General features: G+C 30.2%; 1 protein-coding gene across 1 annotated transcript; it reads left to right on the forward strand.

Annotated features, from left to right (window-relative positions):
* Positions 1 to 10,376: 10,376 nt before the first annotated feature.
* LOC118055342 (DNA polymerase kappa) lies at positions 10,377 to 19,035 on the forward strand. Its single transcript, XM_035067219.2, has 14 exons — positions 10,377 to 10,626; positions 10,788 to 10,960; positions 11,055 to 11,228; positions 11,320 to 11,443; positions 11,529 to 11,629; positions 11,730 to 11,816; positions 13,497 to 13,592; positions 13,721 to 13,841; positions 14,182 to 14,310; positions 14,597 to 14,688; positions 17,144 to 17,255; positions 17,456 to 17,787; positions 17,996 to 18,303; positions 18,728 to 19,035. Exons 1-14 carry the CDS (start codon positions 10,545 to 10,547, stop codon positions 18,846 to 18,848), a joined length of 2,052 nt encoding a protein of 683 aa, XP_034923110.1. The 5' UTR covers positions 10,377 to 10,544; the 3' UTR covers positions 18,849 to 19,035.
* The last annotated feature ends 254 nt before the right edge of the window (positions 19,036 to 19,289 follow it).

A 19,289-nucleotide genomic window follows, 5' to 3' on the forward strand; every position in this document is an offset into this window, starting at 1 on the left:
ATCTGTCTTGCAATTGCCAAGTGATTTTGTGGAATTAATGAATGATTGAGATGGTTTTGGACTGCCCTCATGGCCACACAGGTGTCTGTCGGGCACTTGCATGGTTTCTTTCTTCTGCTTCCATCATGTTTGGACAGCCTGTCGTTTTCTTCTGGGTTGTGTGGTCTGGATGAATGGAATTGAAATGTACTATGCATGCCTTTAATGTATATCTAGATTTATTTGTACTGTTTACTTAAACAATGCAACGACAATTTTGTCTATTAACCTAAAAAAAACCCTTAACAAGAGATTGAGTTATTTTGGAATGTCATATTAATCATTATTAAATTGATAAGGAATGAATGAGACTTTTTTTTATTTATTTTAGTTATATAGTACAATAAGAATATCATTCTACTCTTGGAAACGCCACCAAGTCATCTTTATTATGGAACAACACTTGATGGTATTGATTGTCTTGTTTGTGGTTAGTGGATTTTTTCTTTTTTTTTTTTTTCCTTAAAAATTATAGTTTGATTTTTTGTATTATTGATATTTTAATTTTAATTCTTATGCCTTTGATTTTTAATTTTTGTTTTTGTTTTTTTTATAGAAGTTTTTTTTTATTTCATCATCCAATCCTAATTTATCAAATATTATATTTTCAAATTAGTCCTTCTTCTTTTAATTTTTTTTTTCTTTACTTTTCTGTAAGAGTTTTATTGGATTTTAATTTCATCGTTCAATCCAAATTGATAGTACTATATTTTTCAATGTGGTTCTTGCTATTTTGATTTCTAATTCATAGTCCAAAGCAAGATAAAAGGAATTTATGTTCATGGAATTATGGATGATATTATTGTAATTATAAATTATAGATGATAATTTTATTATTTTGATGCTCCAATGGCTCTTTAGTTATTAAAATGGATATAAAGGTAAATATATAAATAATTACATATATTTTTGTTGAAATGTTTTTAGATGTTAAGTGTTAGTGCGTGTATAAAGTTCAGGAGATAAACTGTAATTTCTCAAACATTAACTTGAAAACAAAAAATGAATCAAAGTATATAAGGTTTTTTTTGTAATTATTCCAAAATTTACTTTATATTTTAATTTTGATCATCATTCTTTTAATTACTTGTTTTTTAATTATTGTGTATAATTAAAAAAAATCAATTTTATCATTTAATATTTGATTGATTGTCAAATGAATTTCATAGTTTTTCCTTACAGAGTACTTCAAGTTTAGTGATCTGAATTACGGGATTGAAAAATTAACATGGTTTTTTTAAAAGGAATTTATAATTCTCCTTACTTTTTCATCATGTTATCTCAATCTCATGATCTAAATCACAAGTTTGGTGGAATATCTCGGGCTAACTTGGCAATGATTACCAAAGTTACAAGTTTATTACGCTAACTCAAGTTGACTATGATATATTTTTTTTGTGTTTTTATCCTATTTTATCCTTTCATGTTTAATGGGGTGAAAATTCATATTCTTCATTTGTCTTTTTTTTTAAGAAAAAAAATGATTTGTATGCTATCATTTTTTATTTTTTTTATTTAATTAAAACAAAATCATTTTATTCAATCTAGTCTATGACTCAATATATATATATATATAAAAACAAACAAACTTACAATACTTAAACATCATTTTTCACACCAAAACAAAATCTCGCCTCACGGGGAAGCATGTACACCAAGGCTACTTTGCAATATTCATGCTATTGGTATGTGATTTTTACTATCTTTAAGATTTAATTTTTACAGTCTTTTGTATATACACACTCGCTCTTTGGCATGGTCTTCTCGCTTGTTTCCTACCGACATTGCCTTTTCGTTTTTCTGTTTTAAAAACCGTGGAATTCTTGGTCGAAATTTTGCATATTTTGTTAGTTATTTAGTTCTAAAGGGCAAAGATGAAACTATTTAAATAATTATGTCCAGTTAAATTTATTAACATTTAAAAATGAAACCCAAGCACTCAAGATTGGCAAACAAATAAAACATACCATGTCACCTAACTTTTAAAAGTAGCTAAGGAAGTGATTGTATCTATGTTTAGAAATACAATTGAAATTATATTTTTTTAAAATTTAAAATATTTTAATTAATTTTTTATATTTTTGGATCATTTTGATGTGTTAATATCTAAAATAATTTTAAAAAATAAAAATTTATTATTTTAATATATTTTTTAATAAAAAAACATTTTAAAAAACAACTATTAATATACTCTCAAACATCTTCTTAATTTTAACAAGGACTTATTAAAAAAAAATCTTTAAAACATTTATTTACCTTGCTTAAGGCATCATATTTTAGAGTATACTATATAGCTAGATGTTAGAATGAAACAGTAATTCAAAAAAAAAAAGCAAAAACATATTTGAAAGTGGAATTATGGACTTGATTGAGTTTAATTAGTTTATTTAATTTAAATAATACAAATAGAAAAAAAATATAATAATAATAAATAAATTATCAAGAAAACTTAACAACAATAAAAAATAAAAAAAAATCTCAGCTCAAGTTTATCAGATTAATATATCAAATATACAACTTAATCATGATGTACTAAAACTATGAAACTTATTTACCGAACAAACAATAATTGAAGTTACATCTGATTTAGAGGGTGTTTAGGAGTGTGGTAGCGGTTGCTTTTCAAATAGTTTTTCGTGCTGAAAAACATGTCAATAATGTTTTTTCATTTTTAAAAAATTATTTTTGATACAGCACATCAAAACGATCCAAAAAGTACAAACTACACTCAATTTTAACAAAAAATAATAATTTTGAAATTTTTCAAAAAACAGCTGCAATGCCAAACAGTTACTTACTTTCAAAATAAAGTTAACCGAACACTGTTTTTAAATAAAAAACAACTGATTTGATTTCTTAATTAATTACACATAAATTTATTGAAGATCCTATGAAGCCTAAACCATGGGTAATAGGTGAGTAGGAGGGTACTGTCGAAGATACTAACTATCCCTTGTCTAACAAATACAAGAAACCAAAAAAGATTAAGAATATACCACCCACCATAATTTAAATATTTTGGATTAATTAAACCTAAACTTAACTATCAACTTTTTATATTTTAGTTATCACATCTTATCCACGTCATCTCTCGATTAAAGTATACACGTCATCATAAAAGCCAATAGATTTTAATTCATGCAATTCGTTGTGAAATATTAAAATGTCCAAAACCTATTTAACAAGATTAAATTCTCAACCACGTAATGGTGACGATCATACAAGTTGGAATCTTGAATTTAATTGTTAGTTGATTACGATTGCACAAGAGGTGATTAAACACCAAATTACCATGTTCTCCACTGTTTTATTGATTTTTCTGAGATGTAATTGACATTTTATCTGTAGGCAAATCTTTAATTTTTAAAATTGATTTTTTATTGTAAAAAGAATATTCAGAACGATATAAATATATTTTTTTAAAAATATATCTAAGATTCTAGTCATTGACTCGAGATAAAAAAATAATAATTAAAAAGCAATGAAAAAAAGACCCGAGTTAGACCTCGTAAACCTGCTAAATCCATGACCTGAGATATGAAATCGGGATAACTCTGTAAAAAAATTTAAAAAATAAAAAATATCAATTTTTAACGAACCTAGTGACAATGGATGAAAAAAAAAAAAACAAAGCTAACTTAATCCATATTTAAAAACATATGACATGGATCATAAGGATGAATCATAATATAAAAACCAAATAAAAAAAAATAGCAATGTCAAATTCTTAACCAACAATAATAATTAGGGATAAACTTGAAAAAAAAACTTAAAAAATAGATAAGAAATAATATAAAAAAAAAACATGTAGATTTGAAAGGAATAAGAACAAATTTTGACCAAAAAAATCAAATTATAAGGATGAAATTGAAAAAAAATTAAATTAAGAAAATGATAAGAAAAACTAAAAATCAAAATTAAAAAAAATGAGTATTAAATTTAATATAAAAATCAAATGTCAAGGGATGAAGTTAAGAAAAAAAAACTAATTCAATAAATGATTCAAAATCAAATATATTATAATTAAAAAACAAAGACTAAATCTGATATAAAAATCAAATGCCAACAAATTAAATTGAAAAATAAAATTAACTTAATAAATAATTCAAGATTATATATAATGCAATCAAAAGAATAAGGATATAATTTGACTCAACAAATATATAACCATCCATCTTTATTTTTTTTCAAGGGCCAACATGTTTTTCTAGGACGGAAGAGAGGAAAAAGGAAGGGAAAACAAATGTGTGGCCGAAGCTCAACAGGTGATCTTACCACACTTGCCTCTCCATCGTGATGAGAGCTGTAAGACACGATCAACACTGACTTGGAAAGTGACATTGAGATATGTTTAGATTTGTTTCACGATTCACTATGGATTTCAACAAATGAATTTTTTTCACCTAAAACTCTTTGTTTTTTTTTTTTTTAATTTTGCCCTTAAATTGGCAAATTGAAGGCCAATTTAGGTTATTTAGTTAATGGAATGTGAGATTAAAAGACACGGGATCAAAATGCAAAATACTGGGGGGGGATTGGTGGCTTTGGCAAAGTTTGGGGGAAATGCTCATTTTAGTCCCCAAACTTTTCCACTTGTAATTATTTGGTCCCTTCAATTTTTTTAAAAATAAGAACAAAGTTAATTTTGATCCCAAACTTTATTTTTCTTGTTTTTTGGTCCTTAACTCGAGATGAGGGAGTAAGTAACTAAATTTGTTATGGTAGAGAAAGAAAGTCACCATTTACACGAAGTAAGATCATGAAAATAGTGATTTTGGTGTCAATGGATATCTTTTGACGGGGAGTTTATCTTATGTTTTTTCCTTTGAAATTGCCTTATATAGTAGATCCAAACCCGCAAACAATTTTTGTTTCAGGCTGGTTGTTTCAACTTACCTTTCAAGGTGTTTAGTGTTTTTTGAGGTTGAAATATAGTTAAAAATAAGGTTTTTTTTTTTTTTTTTTTTTTAAGGAATGTCACAACTTGCTTTCTAGAGATCAAAAATCACCAAAATCTTGATAGGACAAGTGACATGTCACCTACCATTTTCTTTCAAAAATTTAAGTTTAAGGAAAAAAAATACAACCCGTTGGCTGCTCCAAGCTTGCACACATAATTTTTTGTCTTGCTTAATTATATTATTTAATATTTTATTGATTAGTCATTAAGAAACATAATTAGTTCTAGTTTGATAATTTTTATCCAATTGTCTTGATATTTGGTTGGCTCTCAATTTTATAGGTGTATGTTTTGAATAAAAATACTATTGAAAAAAAACTATTTATTTCAGTTGAGTTCATGACTGGGATTATAAATTTGACAAATTAACTTTGGTTGATTAAAAATTGAGTTTTTATAATTTTTTTATTTATATAAATAATTTTTAATTAATTTATTTAAATACATATATAAAATTTTCAATCTGTAATTGAATTTTTTTTATATTAAAAAAATATAAAAAATAATATTACATTAAAAATAATTACCCAGCCAGCATGAAAAAAACGAGTTAAATAGACAGTATAATAAAATAGCATGCTCAAAAAAGAAAAAAAAAAAGGCTCAAGGCAATCAACGCGGCATGTTCCCCGCTACAAACAAAGTAATCATTTTGTGGGACAGGCTTACATGTAACAACGAAAACGACAATAATTTTCCGCCCCTCAAAATAAATAAGAGGGACCTGACAAATCATAATTTGTCCGATAAATTAATTTAAAAATTAATTCTAGAGAAAAAGACAGCACGAAAATAAGCTTTATCCAGCTGTATGGAAAGAGCCAGGAGCCTCCCTGGTACTCCTACTGAGAAATGTAATTTTGGACCCTAAACCATAATTCAACAGGTATATATATTTTTACATTACTTATAAAAATAACTTTTGAAAATAATAAGTATTTTTTAACAAAAAAACTGGATCAAAACAAAATTTTTTAATCAAGTATGTTTATATTTTTTTATTTAAATTAAAAATCTAAAACTAACTTTAATCAAACAAAATACACATACACTACGTGGATAAACACGATTCACTCAAATAAATTACAAAAAGAGGTTGGATTAACTCTCATAAGTATAATTTAATTAGTTAGGTTTTGTATTTGCTTTTTAAAGATTACCAGTTTAAGTTTCATAAATTTTAAAGTTACTAGAGATTTACATAATCATTAACTTCAAAGACTATAAAATTAGTTGAAATACATGCAAGCTGATCTATATATTTATATTAATAATAATAATAAAACAAAAAAGTTGGATTTGTTTACGAATAAATATAAGAGTTGGGCTCACTTACCGATTTCTTTTTATGAAGGCCCTACGATGAAGAAGAGTTGAAGCTAGGCCTAAGTATTTGGGTTTCGAAAAGAATTGAGGTCCACCTCCACCGATTCGTAAGCCTCGGGCCTCAGCCTCGCCCACTCCGAATTTGGCGGCCTCTTCCTCTTCTGCTTCAGTGCTTTAAAACATCGAAGTATGAAAAGTACAGACAGATAAAAGCTTTCTTTCTCTTTTTGTGACCCGTTTGGCTAAACGGGTCACAGGAAAAGAGGCTGCGAGTACTCACAGCACAAACATTATATAAAATTAAAATTAATTTCACAATAATATAAATCAGGAATTTTTCCAATTTCCTTTCTCTCGTGTTCCAAAAAAATCAATGAGTTCTAACATTGAATTCAAGCTTGAAACAAAATGTTTTTTTATTTTATTTTTATAAACCCTAAATTTAACTACAACAACAAATTTAATATAGTAAATCTACAAAATACATCAGCCAACATCAAACTAGTCTTATAAACCCAAATGTCATGAGCTTATGTAACATTTCTTGTGGGATGATGGTTTTTCAACTGCATTTTTTAACCAAATATATTGAAAATATTTTATTTATAAATATTAATATCAATAGCCAAATATATATTCCAATCACATCAATTATAACAAAAATTATTTTTTAAAACTTAATTTTTTATACTACAACTACAAAAATTATGTCAATATCTAATACATTGAAAAAGAATTTGGTATAAAAAAATCAAAAAAGAGATTTTTTTTTTGTCATACCTCAATTAAGTTTGAGTTGGGAAATATCAAAGAAAAATCAGTTTATTTTTATATTTTAAAAATATATTTTTTTAAAAATATATTTTTTATATTATTTTGATATATTAAAATTAAAAATTATTTTAATATATTTTAAAATTAATTTTTTTTTAAAATAACTGTAACACTGTATACTTCTAAACTAGACACTTGACCCGCGCGATGCCGCGGGTCATTTTTTTTGCATAAAAAATATTAAAACAAATAAAAAATTAAAAATCTTGGGTTTTTCTACAAAGTTATACCCAAGAAACTTGGGTTTGGCTACAACGCCTGACCTAAGAGTAATATTTATAATATTAATAATAAAATTAAACTTGCATGACCAAAGTTTAAGTGAGCCTGGCTGCAACATCGGACCCAAGAATATTGGATGTGGGTCTAGATATAAGGTTGTGTCATAAAAGTGTGATAATTAAATAGATTGATTAAAAAAAAATCAACAAAAAAGAAAAAACTAATGAAGAAAAAGAAAAAAAATTGAATTAATTGGGTTAACCCTTTAAATCAGGTTATCCCGTAAAACCTGAGATTCACATCATGAAAGTTTGATAACTAAATAGAAAAACAAATGACGGGTTTACCTAAAATTAACTGGGTTAACCCATCAAACCAAGTTAACCCGTCAAGCCCGGGACACGTTTCATGAAAATATAAAAGTCTGATAATTAAATAGAAAGAAAATTAACTTTAACAAACTAAATTAAATGAAAAAATAACTTGTCAAATCAGGCTAACCCATCAAACCCGAGATCCGTATCATGAAAATTTGATAACTAAATAAAAAAAAATTAACATTAACAAACTAAATCAAACAAAAAACAATTCATTAAAAAAAATTTAAAAGAAAAAAAAGGAAAAAAATAGTTATATAATATAATATAATACAATATAATAATATTTATAATTATAATTATAATATAATAATTATAATAATATAATATATTAATAGGTAAATATATTAGTAAAAGGCGTGACATGCCCGCGCGATGCCGCGGGCTTGTGGCATGCTTGTGTATTATTGTGTATTTGTGAAAAAAATCATATAAAAAAAAATTGTTACCATCCATAATATTTTAAAGGAAAAAACTACAAAGCTATATTCTCAATCAGCTCAATATTAAAAAAAAAAATCGACAAAAACAATTATAAAAAAAAAACAAAAAAATGAAAAAAAGAAAATGACAATTTTGGAAGAAAAAAAAGCAAAAAGCAAATAATAAAAAAATGAAAAAAAAACATGTGGGGAAAGTTAAAGCTAAATTTTCAACCAGCTAAATATTAAAATCATTTAAAAAAATATTATAGCAATCTATAGTGTTTTGTGAGGAAACATACAACTATAATTCTCAACCAGCTCAATATTAAAAAAAAATCAATAAAGATAATTTTGATAAATATAAAAAAATAAAACAAAAGGAAAAAAAACATTCATGGAAACACTATAACAATCTATAGTGTTTCATGAGAAAATTTACAGTTGTAATTTTTAACCAGCTCAATATCAAATATAATAAAAACAACAAAGACCATTTATAAAAAAAACAGAACAAAAAAAGCATATGGGAAAACACTGTAGCAATCAACAATGTTTTAAGGAAAAAAGCTAAATTGTTAACCGGTTTAGTATGAAAAAAATAAATTTGATAAAAACATATTTGGAAAACACTGTAGAAAGACAAAAATCATGTGGGAAAACACTGTAGCAATCTACAGTGTTTTAAATAACTACAAAGTTAAATTCTCAATCAGCTTAATATTAAAAAAATAAAATCGACAAAGATAATTCTGAAAAAAAAGTTATTTAATAAAAAACTATGTAGAGAAACATTGCAGCAATCTAGTGTTTTAAAGAAAAAAAAATAAAAAACTACATTATCAATCAGCTCAATAGTAAAAAAAAAAATCAACAAAAAAAACATGAAAAAAAATATAAAGACGAAAGACAATTTTGGGAAAAATTAAAAAAAAACAAAAACAAAACATGGGGAAAGCTAAAGCTAAAGCTAAATTCTCAACCAACTCAATATTAAAAAAATAAATTCGACAAAGATAATTTAAAAAAAAACATGTGGGGGAAACACTGCAGACAAATAAAAACCATGTAAGGGAAACATTGTAGCAATCAATAGTGTTTTTTTTTCCTTAAAAAAAGCTACAAAGCTAAGTTCTCAACCAGCTCAATATAAAATAAAAAAAACTGACAAAGACTATTTTTTAAAAAAGTCAATTTTGAAAAAAAAAATGAAAAAAAAAACATGTAAAAAAAAAGAAACAAAAGCGAGAAAAAAACACGCTGGAAAAACTATAGTGTTTTAAAGAAAAAACTAAAATTTCAACCAGTTCAATAGCCAAAAAAATAAAATCAACAAAAATAATTAAAAAAAAAACAAAAAAAAAAACGTAAAAAATATCAATTTTGGAAAAAAAAGAAAAAGAAATAAAAAAAAATAAAAAAAAACATGTGGGGAAAGTTAAAGCTATATTATCAGCCAACTCAATATTGAAAAAATAAATTCCATAAAGATAATTTTTTAAAAAAAAGATGTGTGGAAACACTGCAGTAAAACAAAAACCATGTAGGGGAAACACTGTAGCAATCCATATTGTTTTTTTTTTTTAAAAAAAAAACTACAAAGCTAAATTTTCAACTAACTTAATATAAAAAAATAAAATCTATAAAGATCATTTTGAAAAAAAAAGAATAAATAAATCATAAAAAGAAAAAAAAATGTATGAGAATATTATAGCAATCCACAATGTTTTAAAGAAAAAAAACTATATAGTTAAATTTTCAACCAGTTCAATATTTAAAAAAATTAGTAAATATAATTTTGAAAAAAATTAAAAAAAAGAAGTCAATTTTGGGTAAAAAAAAACATGTAAAAAAAATAAAGAAGAAACAAAAGTGGGAAAAAAAAAGCCCCAGAAAAAAAAAAAAAAACGAAAAAAAAAACTGCTATAAAAGAGAAAAAAATAATATTATAATATAATAATATAATTATAATTATAATAATTATTATTATATTACGTATAATTAAAAGGCGTGGGGAAGCTACAGTACTTTCCCACGCCTTTTAGAGTTCTTTAATAACAAAATTGTTCGAAGTAAAAATTTTCTCTGAGCGTGGGCAAGATAGTGTTGTTAAGTTAGCAGGGGTGTTTTTGGAATAAAGATCTCGACAGCTTTTGTTTAATTCCGTACGAATTTGATAAATTAAATTCCATTTTTCTTAATTAAAATCTGTACAATAAAATAAAAAAAAAATTCCAAACACCCTGAATAATTCTCACTTTCCCTCCTTCTCCAGCAAGCTTTTTCAATACCCAAAACACAAAAAGATCACGCTAAAAAATAAGAAGAGATAGACCGAGGGCGCCGAAAGAGAGAGAGAGAGAGATGGAGAAAAATGAGACCTTGTCAGGAGATAAACCTCGTCCGTGGCAATCTTACCACACAGTTTACACTAACGCCAAAGCAGGTAATAAAAATCTCTACATGGGTTGATTTCTTCACAATTATTTCACCTCGTGCTTGCAAATTCTTGGCATTTTTATTCGAGTTTCTTTGTTATTTGATCGATGTTGGATATGTTTTATTGGAAATTAGATTAAACAATGTGTTATAAAAAAATGTTTTTAGGTATGGAAGGAGTGGACAAAGAGAAAGTGCAAAGAATAGTTTATGAAACCAGTAAAGGATCAAAGTATTTTGAGAACGAGGAAAAAAAGGAGGCTTTATTGAGGCAAAAAATTGAAAACATGCGTGCCCAACGTGCCAAGCTTAGTGCTGCTGATCTCTCTCATTATCAAACTGTAAAGCTCAAAAACTCCCTATAAATGTCCGTGGCTTTTATTTTTGTTCCTCTTGGAAATCTATATGGTTTTTAATTTATACTATGATTTATAGTTGGCAGATAGAAGAATTTTAGAGCTAGAAGCCACGCGTGATCTTTCGAGGATTTGGTTACATGTGGATATGGATGCTTTCTATGCCGCTGTTGAAACATTGAGCAATCCTTCATTGAAAGGGAAACCGATGGCTGTTGGTGGCATGTCTATGATCTCGACCGCTAATTATGAGGTTTAGATTGGATGTTACTGTTGGTGGCATGTCTGTGTATCTGGTTCGTTACTCTTCGTTTTTGTGAAAATGATATTTGATTACTTTGTAGGCACGGAGGTTTGGAGTTCGTGCTGCAATGCCAGGTTTCATTGCTCGTAAATTATGCCCGGAGTTAATTTTTGTTCCTATAGATTTCAAGAAGTATACTCATTACAGTGAATTAACTAGAAAAGGTTAGTCAATAGGGTTCTAATAGAGATTATGTAATGCTTTCTCTTATCATGTGCAAATATCTGACTAACACATGCTTCTCTATAGTTTTTGAGAAATACGATCCTAATTTCATGGCTGCTAGTTTGGATGAAGCATACCTGGATATAACCGAGGTCTGCAAAGAAAGGGGCATGTCTTGTGGAGAAGTATGTTGATGGGTTTTCTTACTTTTTCTTTTCTATTGAATGCTGTTCTACATTATATGGTGTTGACATTCACTTTTCTGTTTATGCTGTAATTGTGAAGATTGCCGAAGAACTTAGAAAATGCATCAACGAAGAGACTGGCCTGACATGTAGTGCTGGAGTGGCCCCAAACCGCTTACTTGCTAAGGTTCTTTTAGCTATTCCCTTATTTCGTTGCAGTTCGCGTCCAGCATGGACTTTACATTTTGCATCCCCCCATTTCTTTTAATAGTGATATAAAAAGTACTGAAAAAAGCAATTTTGATAAAATTCACAATAGAACAGATGTCTCCATGGATAAAAACTTTAAGAACTATTCACGATGAGAGATTAATTTAGTGGATGACATACAATAATTTTTTTTGATGCATCAACGAAGAGACTGGCCTGACATGTAGTACTGGAGTGGCCCCAAACCGCTTACTTGCTAAGGTTCTTTTAGCTATTCCCTTATTTCGTTGCAGTTTGCGTCCAGCATGGACTTTACATTTTGCATCCTCCCATTTCTTTTAATAGTGATATAGAAAGTACTGAAAAAAGCAATTTTGATAAAATTCACAATAGAACAGATGTCTCCATGGATAAAAACTTTAAGAACTATTCACGATGAGAGATTAATTTAGTGGATGACATACAATAATTTTTTTTGATGCATCAACTAAGAGACTGGCCTGACATGTAGTACTGGAGTGGCCCCAAACCGCTTACTTGCTAAGGTTCTTTTAGCTATTCCCTTATTTCGTTGCAGTTTGCGTCCGGCATGGACTTTACATTTTGCATCCTCCCATTTCTTTTAATAGTGATATAGAAAGTACTGAAAAAAGCAATTTTGATGAAATTCACAATAGAACAGATGTCTCCATGGATAAAAACTTTAAGAACTATTCACGATGAGAGATTAATTTAGTGGATGACATACAATAAATTTTTTTGATGCATCAATGAAGAGACTGGCCTGACATGTAGTGCTGTAGTGGCCCCAAATCGCTTACTTGCTAAGGTTCTTTTAGCTATTCCCTTATTTCATTGCAGTTTGCGTCTGGCATGGACTTTACATTTTGCATCCTCCCATTTCTTTTAATAGTGATATAGAAAGTACTGAAAAAAGCATTTTTGATAAAATTCACAATAGAACAGATGTCTCCATGGATAAAATCTTTAAGAACTATTCATGATGAGAGATTAATTTAGTGGATGACGTACAATAATTTTTTTTGATAGCAAGCTAGTTTAAAAATATTTATACTGATCAAATATGAAGGGCTTATCTATTACACAATAAGCTGCAAGTAACTATTAGAGGCATTAATGGCCTTCTGAAATGTGCAGGAAGCATGCAAAACATAAAAAAAGGTGTCAAGACGGTTAAGTTTCAGTGAAGTCAATTTTAGAAATCTCATCAATAGCCCAATGTAAGTTGTTCAGTAATTGTAGCCTTGACTGCTTTCAATTCAAGGTGAAACTCATGTTATGATGTCTGAGTGAATGGCTTTGACATTTTATTTACCTGAATTTTGATCACATGCATACTTGATCGGGCCTTAGAATAGGAAAAATTTGGTCAAAGAATTTCAAAGTCTGCAAAACGTGATCTTTGACATTATACTGAATGAATTATCCTAATCTTCAGTAGTAAACTCATAAAAGACTAATCTCATGCTCTTGCATTTAAATTATTGCCACCTAATCAAACTGTAATATGCTACCAAAAAAAAGAAAACAAAAAAGACAGGTAACCTAGAACGGGGTGGAGGTTTTCATTTAGATAATGCATTTTACAGTACAAAAGCCTACCATATATATTCACTTGACATGTGTGTGTCCTCAGGTTTGCTCTGATATAAATAAACCCAATGGACAGTTTGTTTTAATAAATGATCGGATGGCTGTCATGACATTTATATCCTCACTCCCCATAAGGAAGGTATATTTTCTTTGACTTTATTTCAATGAAAGATGTTTCATATTCTTCTGAGGAAAATGCAAATTATCCTTTTTCTTAAAATGTTTCTGAAGTCTTAGTATGATTTCACATCATCGAACTCTATATAGATTGGAGGCATTGGTAAGGTTACTGAACATATACTGAGGGATGCTTTTGGTATTAGCACATGTGAAGAGATGCTCCAGAAGGGCGGGCTCCTCTGTGCACTGTTTTCTCATTCCACAGCAGGTAGTCATTGTCTGGTGTTTTCCTCTTTGTCATGGTATAAACAATGTGCCTAATATATGAGGGTATAAACATTGTTAGTCTTTAGAAATAATTGGTTAGGACAATAAAATCTGCTTAACAACTTGTACGGAGCATTGAATCAATACATAATTACATTATTTTGATGTTCTCCTTACAATATCTATGTAAAATGAATCCAGGAGGCCTTTATTCAGGCTGGAAATTCTGACAGTAAGTGGAAGTGACTTCAAATTCTTTATATAAAATAAAACTTCATAGATTTGAATGCCTCATGTGCACAGAGAATTGGTGGACAGTTACCATTGCTGATTTATTGCAGATTTTTTTCTCTCTGTGAGTTTGGGGATCGGGAAGACAGATACCCCTCAAGTCAGGTCCCGAAAAAGTATCAGCAGTGAGAGAACTTTTTCAGCCACAGATGATGAGACACTTCTTTATCAGAAATTAGGTAAGCCTCCTTGGCATATCTAATGTTTTTTTTAATCTAGTGTATGTACAATTATGTAATGCTTTGGGATGGAGCAGTTGCTTTCTTTTGGCTTTATTACACCTCAAAACTCTCTGAAGATTTCTTATTACAGAGGCCTTAGAAATGCAGTAATAATATCATTTTTGGCTTTAATACAAAAAACACATAATCAATTTGGTTTTGCTTGACATTCAATGTCACACAATTATCTAGAATATTAATGAAATTTTTTACTTAAGTAAGCCTGTTTGAATTGTGTTGGCAGCTGATATTGCAGAGATGCTATGCGCTGACATGAAAAAAGGTGGTCTTTGCGGTCGAACATTGACTCTAAAATTGAAAACTGCATCATTTGAGGTACTTTCTGATTTTTTGTTGCCTTCTCTATGAGAACACTTGAGGGCAAATTATAAGATGCAAATGGGTTAATGCTATTTAAAGTTCCTTGCTTCTCTGCACCTTTTGTTGGCTTTTCATTTTCCTGCGGAAGATGTGATTAAGGTTAGGAGGCATGCTCCTTTGCTAATGGATTCAAGAAGGGCATTTGATGCTTAACAAAAAAACTAAAGAAAACTAAAAGTAGAGAAAGAAAGAAAGAAGCTAAAAATTAAAAATAGGGAAAGAAAAGTTAGGAAGAAGAGAAAATTTAGAGGAGAAATAATATGTTATTTTATCAATTCATCAAAATTATCTCACAAAATCAATAACTGTCGACGGGGAATTAGCCTTTGACGGTGCCTACTATTGTCATTAAAATGCATACTCTTACTAGATTGTCTTATTTGTAAAGTTTTTATGGATTCTATCCTTCTAGAAAAGTTGTTCATCTGATTGGACATGTTGTTTATATTAGCTCGCATGAGCTGTAATTGCTCTTGAATATCCCTAAGAACATTACTAAAGTTCGGGTCCATGGCAACTGTGAGTTCTGAATTGTGCACGAGATGACCTCTTTGTAAATGCATGTGATACTAATCCAAGGACTATGATTGAGATCACAAACGACAATTGCAAGTAAAATGCAATATAAAATCAAAGCTAATATATAATTTTTTGTTTATCTTGGAGACTAAGCAATAGCATATTAAACTAGGAAAAAAATCGCAAGCAAGCAATGTTAGTCCTCTAAACACCCACAGGTAGTCCAATCACAATGTTTCGGTTTTCCCACAAATTTAGCCAAGCTTTATAATTAATTAAGAGGACTGAATATTCAATACAAGTGAATAAACAAGCCAACAAAATGAAGGTAGCTCAAATTGCAAGACATATTATATTTTATATGCATGCACAAAAGAATAATATCAATGTTAATTCTTGGTCAACAAGTTTAAAAATATACTAGGAACAATGATATTCAATGGCTAAAAGAAGTTTATAGAGGCTTACTGACCAGATTGTGATGGGAAGATGTTGTAAGTTACTGTTCTGACGTGATGAAGAATGCTGACATGGCGCTGACGTGTTAATGCTGGCTGTCGTGTCATTGGCATGACAATGTGCTGACTTGGCTCTGGCATGTGCTACATGGCATTGATGTGACTATAATATGCCGTTGGTGGTGTTTTCAGTGTCGTGGATTGTAGGGAGATTAAGATGCTGTGTTGACACTGTTGGATGGTCTCGACTGCTGTGTTGGGGGTGCTAGGTGGAAAAGATGATGGTTGATGCGAGGAAGGCCAATCCTGTTACGAGGGGAAGGCTGTGATGACCTTGACTATGTTGAGGGAGGGATTGCTGTTTGTTTCCAAAACAAAGGGAGAAAAATTGTTGGTGTGTTGCAGCTGTTGTCACCACTGACGAAAGATTTGAAGTGTTGGATCTATAGTGGTTGCGCAAGGGTGGATGGTTGCGGTTTGGTTGAGGGAGTAGTATGTCTAGGGGTGTAGGGTCTGTGTTGAAGATGAACAACGTTGTTTTTTTTTTTTTTAAGATCTTAGCTATAAACAGAAAGAATAATTTTTTTTGTCAACTATTGATGATGATTCTACACAAATTTGTGTTGAATTTTAAGGATTTTCAAAAGCGCAAAGAGATCGATTAACTGTGAGAACAATTAAAAGCCAGTGTTCTAATACCAAAGTTGATGCGAAAAAAAAAAAAACTACTAAAAGCAAAGAAAGAAAGAAGGAAGCCAAGAATTAAAAGCTCGGAAACAAAAAGCTAGGAAGTAGAAAAAATTCAGAGGAGAAATAATCAGTTATTTTATCAATTCAACAAAATTATATGAAAAAATGAAAAAGAACCATATAAATAGCATAACCTTAAAACATCCAACCATTGGGCTTGATCCATCAATTAAAATTGTCTAACATAAATAACCCAAATAAATAAACAAAAAAAAAAAAACAATGAAATAAGACTAGATGAGCTCAGTCTCCCATTTAAAGAGTGATAGATTGAGCTATTCTTCATTGTCTTTGTCCATATATTCGTGTAATCCGTGGTGTGGGTCTGGTGTCCCCACCCACATTACTCACCCACATTACTTTGCATTTGTCCTGGCAAAGCAGTGTCCAGGAGGGATGCCCTGGACAGTAGATAAAATCTTAACCCACTGCAATTGTGCAAGAAATGGCTGGCTTCTTTGAACAAGAAGAAGCAGGCTCTTTTGCTTGATAATGACGACAATAGAATTTTACCATTTCATTGCTGATTGTCTTTGCAATAGATTCGCTAATTGAAATTTAAGATTTGTGATTTGTTTGGTCGTTATTGCTTTCCTTAATCTTACGCTACCTGGCCTCTCCTTGCACTTATTACTATGTTTGTCATTATGCTCTGAAGTCTACTGACCATCATGAATCTACAGGTTCGAAGCAGAGCTGTGACTTTGGAAAAATATATTTGCTCAAGTGAAGACATCTTGAAGTATGCTTCAAAGCTGCTAAAGGCTGAACTTCCTATTTCTTTAAGGTTGATGGGTAAGAATTCGCATTATGGTTTATACAGCCTTTTGTCTGAAGGTGAAAACGAATTGTTTTGTGTTTTGATACACGTGTCTCTCTCCAGGAGTTTTCTTACATACTGGGAAATGTGTTTGGACGGAGAAGGAATCTTGAATGTGCATAATCTAATGCCTTGTAGGACTTATAAAATGACAAATCATTTTATCTGCTTTCAGGCCTACGCTTGTCTCATTTCAATGAAGACAATATTGGTGCCCCATCTGATCCAACACAAAAAACTCTCAACAACTTCATCGTTCCGGGAGATTTATCTAGGAAAAATTTGGATGATCCAAAATCCTTGGGATTGGATATTAATGATCAACACTTAATGAACAATATGGAAGGTTCCTTTTCTATTGAGAGTCATGAGTTACAACATTATGGAATTAGAGATCCACTGGACAGCAATAATCTACAGGATCTGAATGTTCACCACTGCACTTACACTGATAGTGTTGAAGCTGAGAAAATCCATGAACCTTCAAGCAACAAAATTGCGGACAAGGTATGTGGCAAGGAGAAAGAGTTGTCCATGACTTGACTAGAAATAAATTCAAATTAGCGGGCTCCCCAGTTCTTGTTATCTGGTTACTTATGTCAATCTCTAAAATGACTATGCAGTCATTTTAGAGTGGCAACTTAGATTGAATTCTGATTTTCTTGATTCTTAGTTTTTCTCTTTAGCTTTATTCTTCTCTTTTGTCATTTTCAAGGTGATTACCAAGGATATGGCAGGGGAAGTGTCACAGCGGAAGGAATCAGGCTTGTCCTTACCTGGACAGCTTGAGGGGGGAAGCCCTGACAGAATGAACCGGGTCATCATGGACAATGAGGCAGTCTTTTCATCTGAACAGAAAGATGGGTTAGTTTGGGTGGATGACTACAAGTGCTCGCTATGTGGGATTGAAATGCCGCCATATTTTGATGAAGAAAGACAAGAGCACTCTGACTTCCATCTTGCAGAGAGGCTTCAAAAGGATGAGTCCAGAATGGACTCGAGAACTTCCACACCGAGGCAGAGGTTGTTTTTCATATACATGTGCGCGTGCGCGTGCGCCTATAATTTTGTTTTTCTGATCAGTGATCACTGAACTACACAATGACCCTCTCCCTCTTCAATCTTAACGCAACTTATGAAGTCTTGGATTGGACTTGGATCACGGACACTGCTTTACTCTTTTTCCTAGGGGTTCTACTAAACTAAGTGATCGTTGATGTTATCTGTATGTATTGGGTGTCAGTAACTTTTGCTTTCCTTTTCTTGTCCAAACACCATATCAATCATCTTAGCTGCCTTGTATGAGATATGGGAGATTAGGTTAGGCGCTAGAGCATGGGGTTGATTTTATGCTTACCAAATACGAAAGAAACTGCATTTCTTAGGATAGCTTCCGCATTTCCTGTAATGATCTTCGTTTGATCTGACAAGTTTGAAACTCTTTCAGGTCTGTCCAGAAGGACCACATCTCAAGCCAAAGCAAACGTAAGAAGCGCAAGCCATCTCCAAAAGAAGGTGGGCATCTTTCAATTGACATGTTCTTTGCTAGGAGCAATCAGAATTTCTAGCGTTTTATTTTGCACCCTCCCAATCCTGTATATGTAGTTGCATAATTCTCTATATTACAGAAAAACTGTACTTGTACAGTCGTTTATACCAATCTTACCAATTGCCGACGGCAATTCCTTGTAATTATAAAATCTAGTAAATTATTGTTTGATCCCAATGCTTTAATGAAATAATCAGTTTAACTCATTTGATGTAAGAAATCCAATACCGGGTTTAGACCTTTGGAAGCAATTTTAATTGTGTTTCATGATTAAAACACATGTTTATATTCTAATTTTATCCCTATCTTGCGGAAATGACACAAGGACGGCAACAACAAGAAAATTATAAGAGTGATAATATACAAATAATCAAATAATTGAATATGTATTATCCCTGGGGTAAGCAAAAAGTTTTAATTCTTAGAGCTCGATATAGGAGTCAAATGGTGATCCAATTTG

This window comes from Populus alba, chromosome 1 (assembly GCF_005239225.2).
Source record: "Populus alba chromosome 1, ASM523922v2, whole genome shotgun sequence".
Lineage (NCBI taxonomy): Eukaryota > Viridiplantae > Streptophyta > Magnoliopsida > Malpighiales > Salicaceae > Populus > Populus alba.

Excerpts from the sequence above, each read along its gene's own strand:
- LOC118055342 (XM_035067219.2), top strand. The coding sequence starts at position 10,545 with ATGGAGAAAAATGAGACCTTGTCAGGAGATAAACCTCGTCCGTGGCAA. Across the intron at positions 14,689-17,143 it reads TGAAAACTGCATCATTTGAG|GTTCGAAGCAGAGCTGTGAC; the intron begins GTACTTTCTGAT and ends ATGAATCTACAG. Across the intron at positions 17,788-17,995 it reads GCAACAAAATTGCGGACAAG|GTGATTACCAAGGATATGGC; the intron begins GTATGTGGCAAG and ends GTCATTTTCAAG.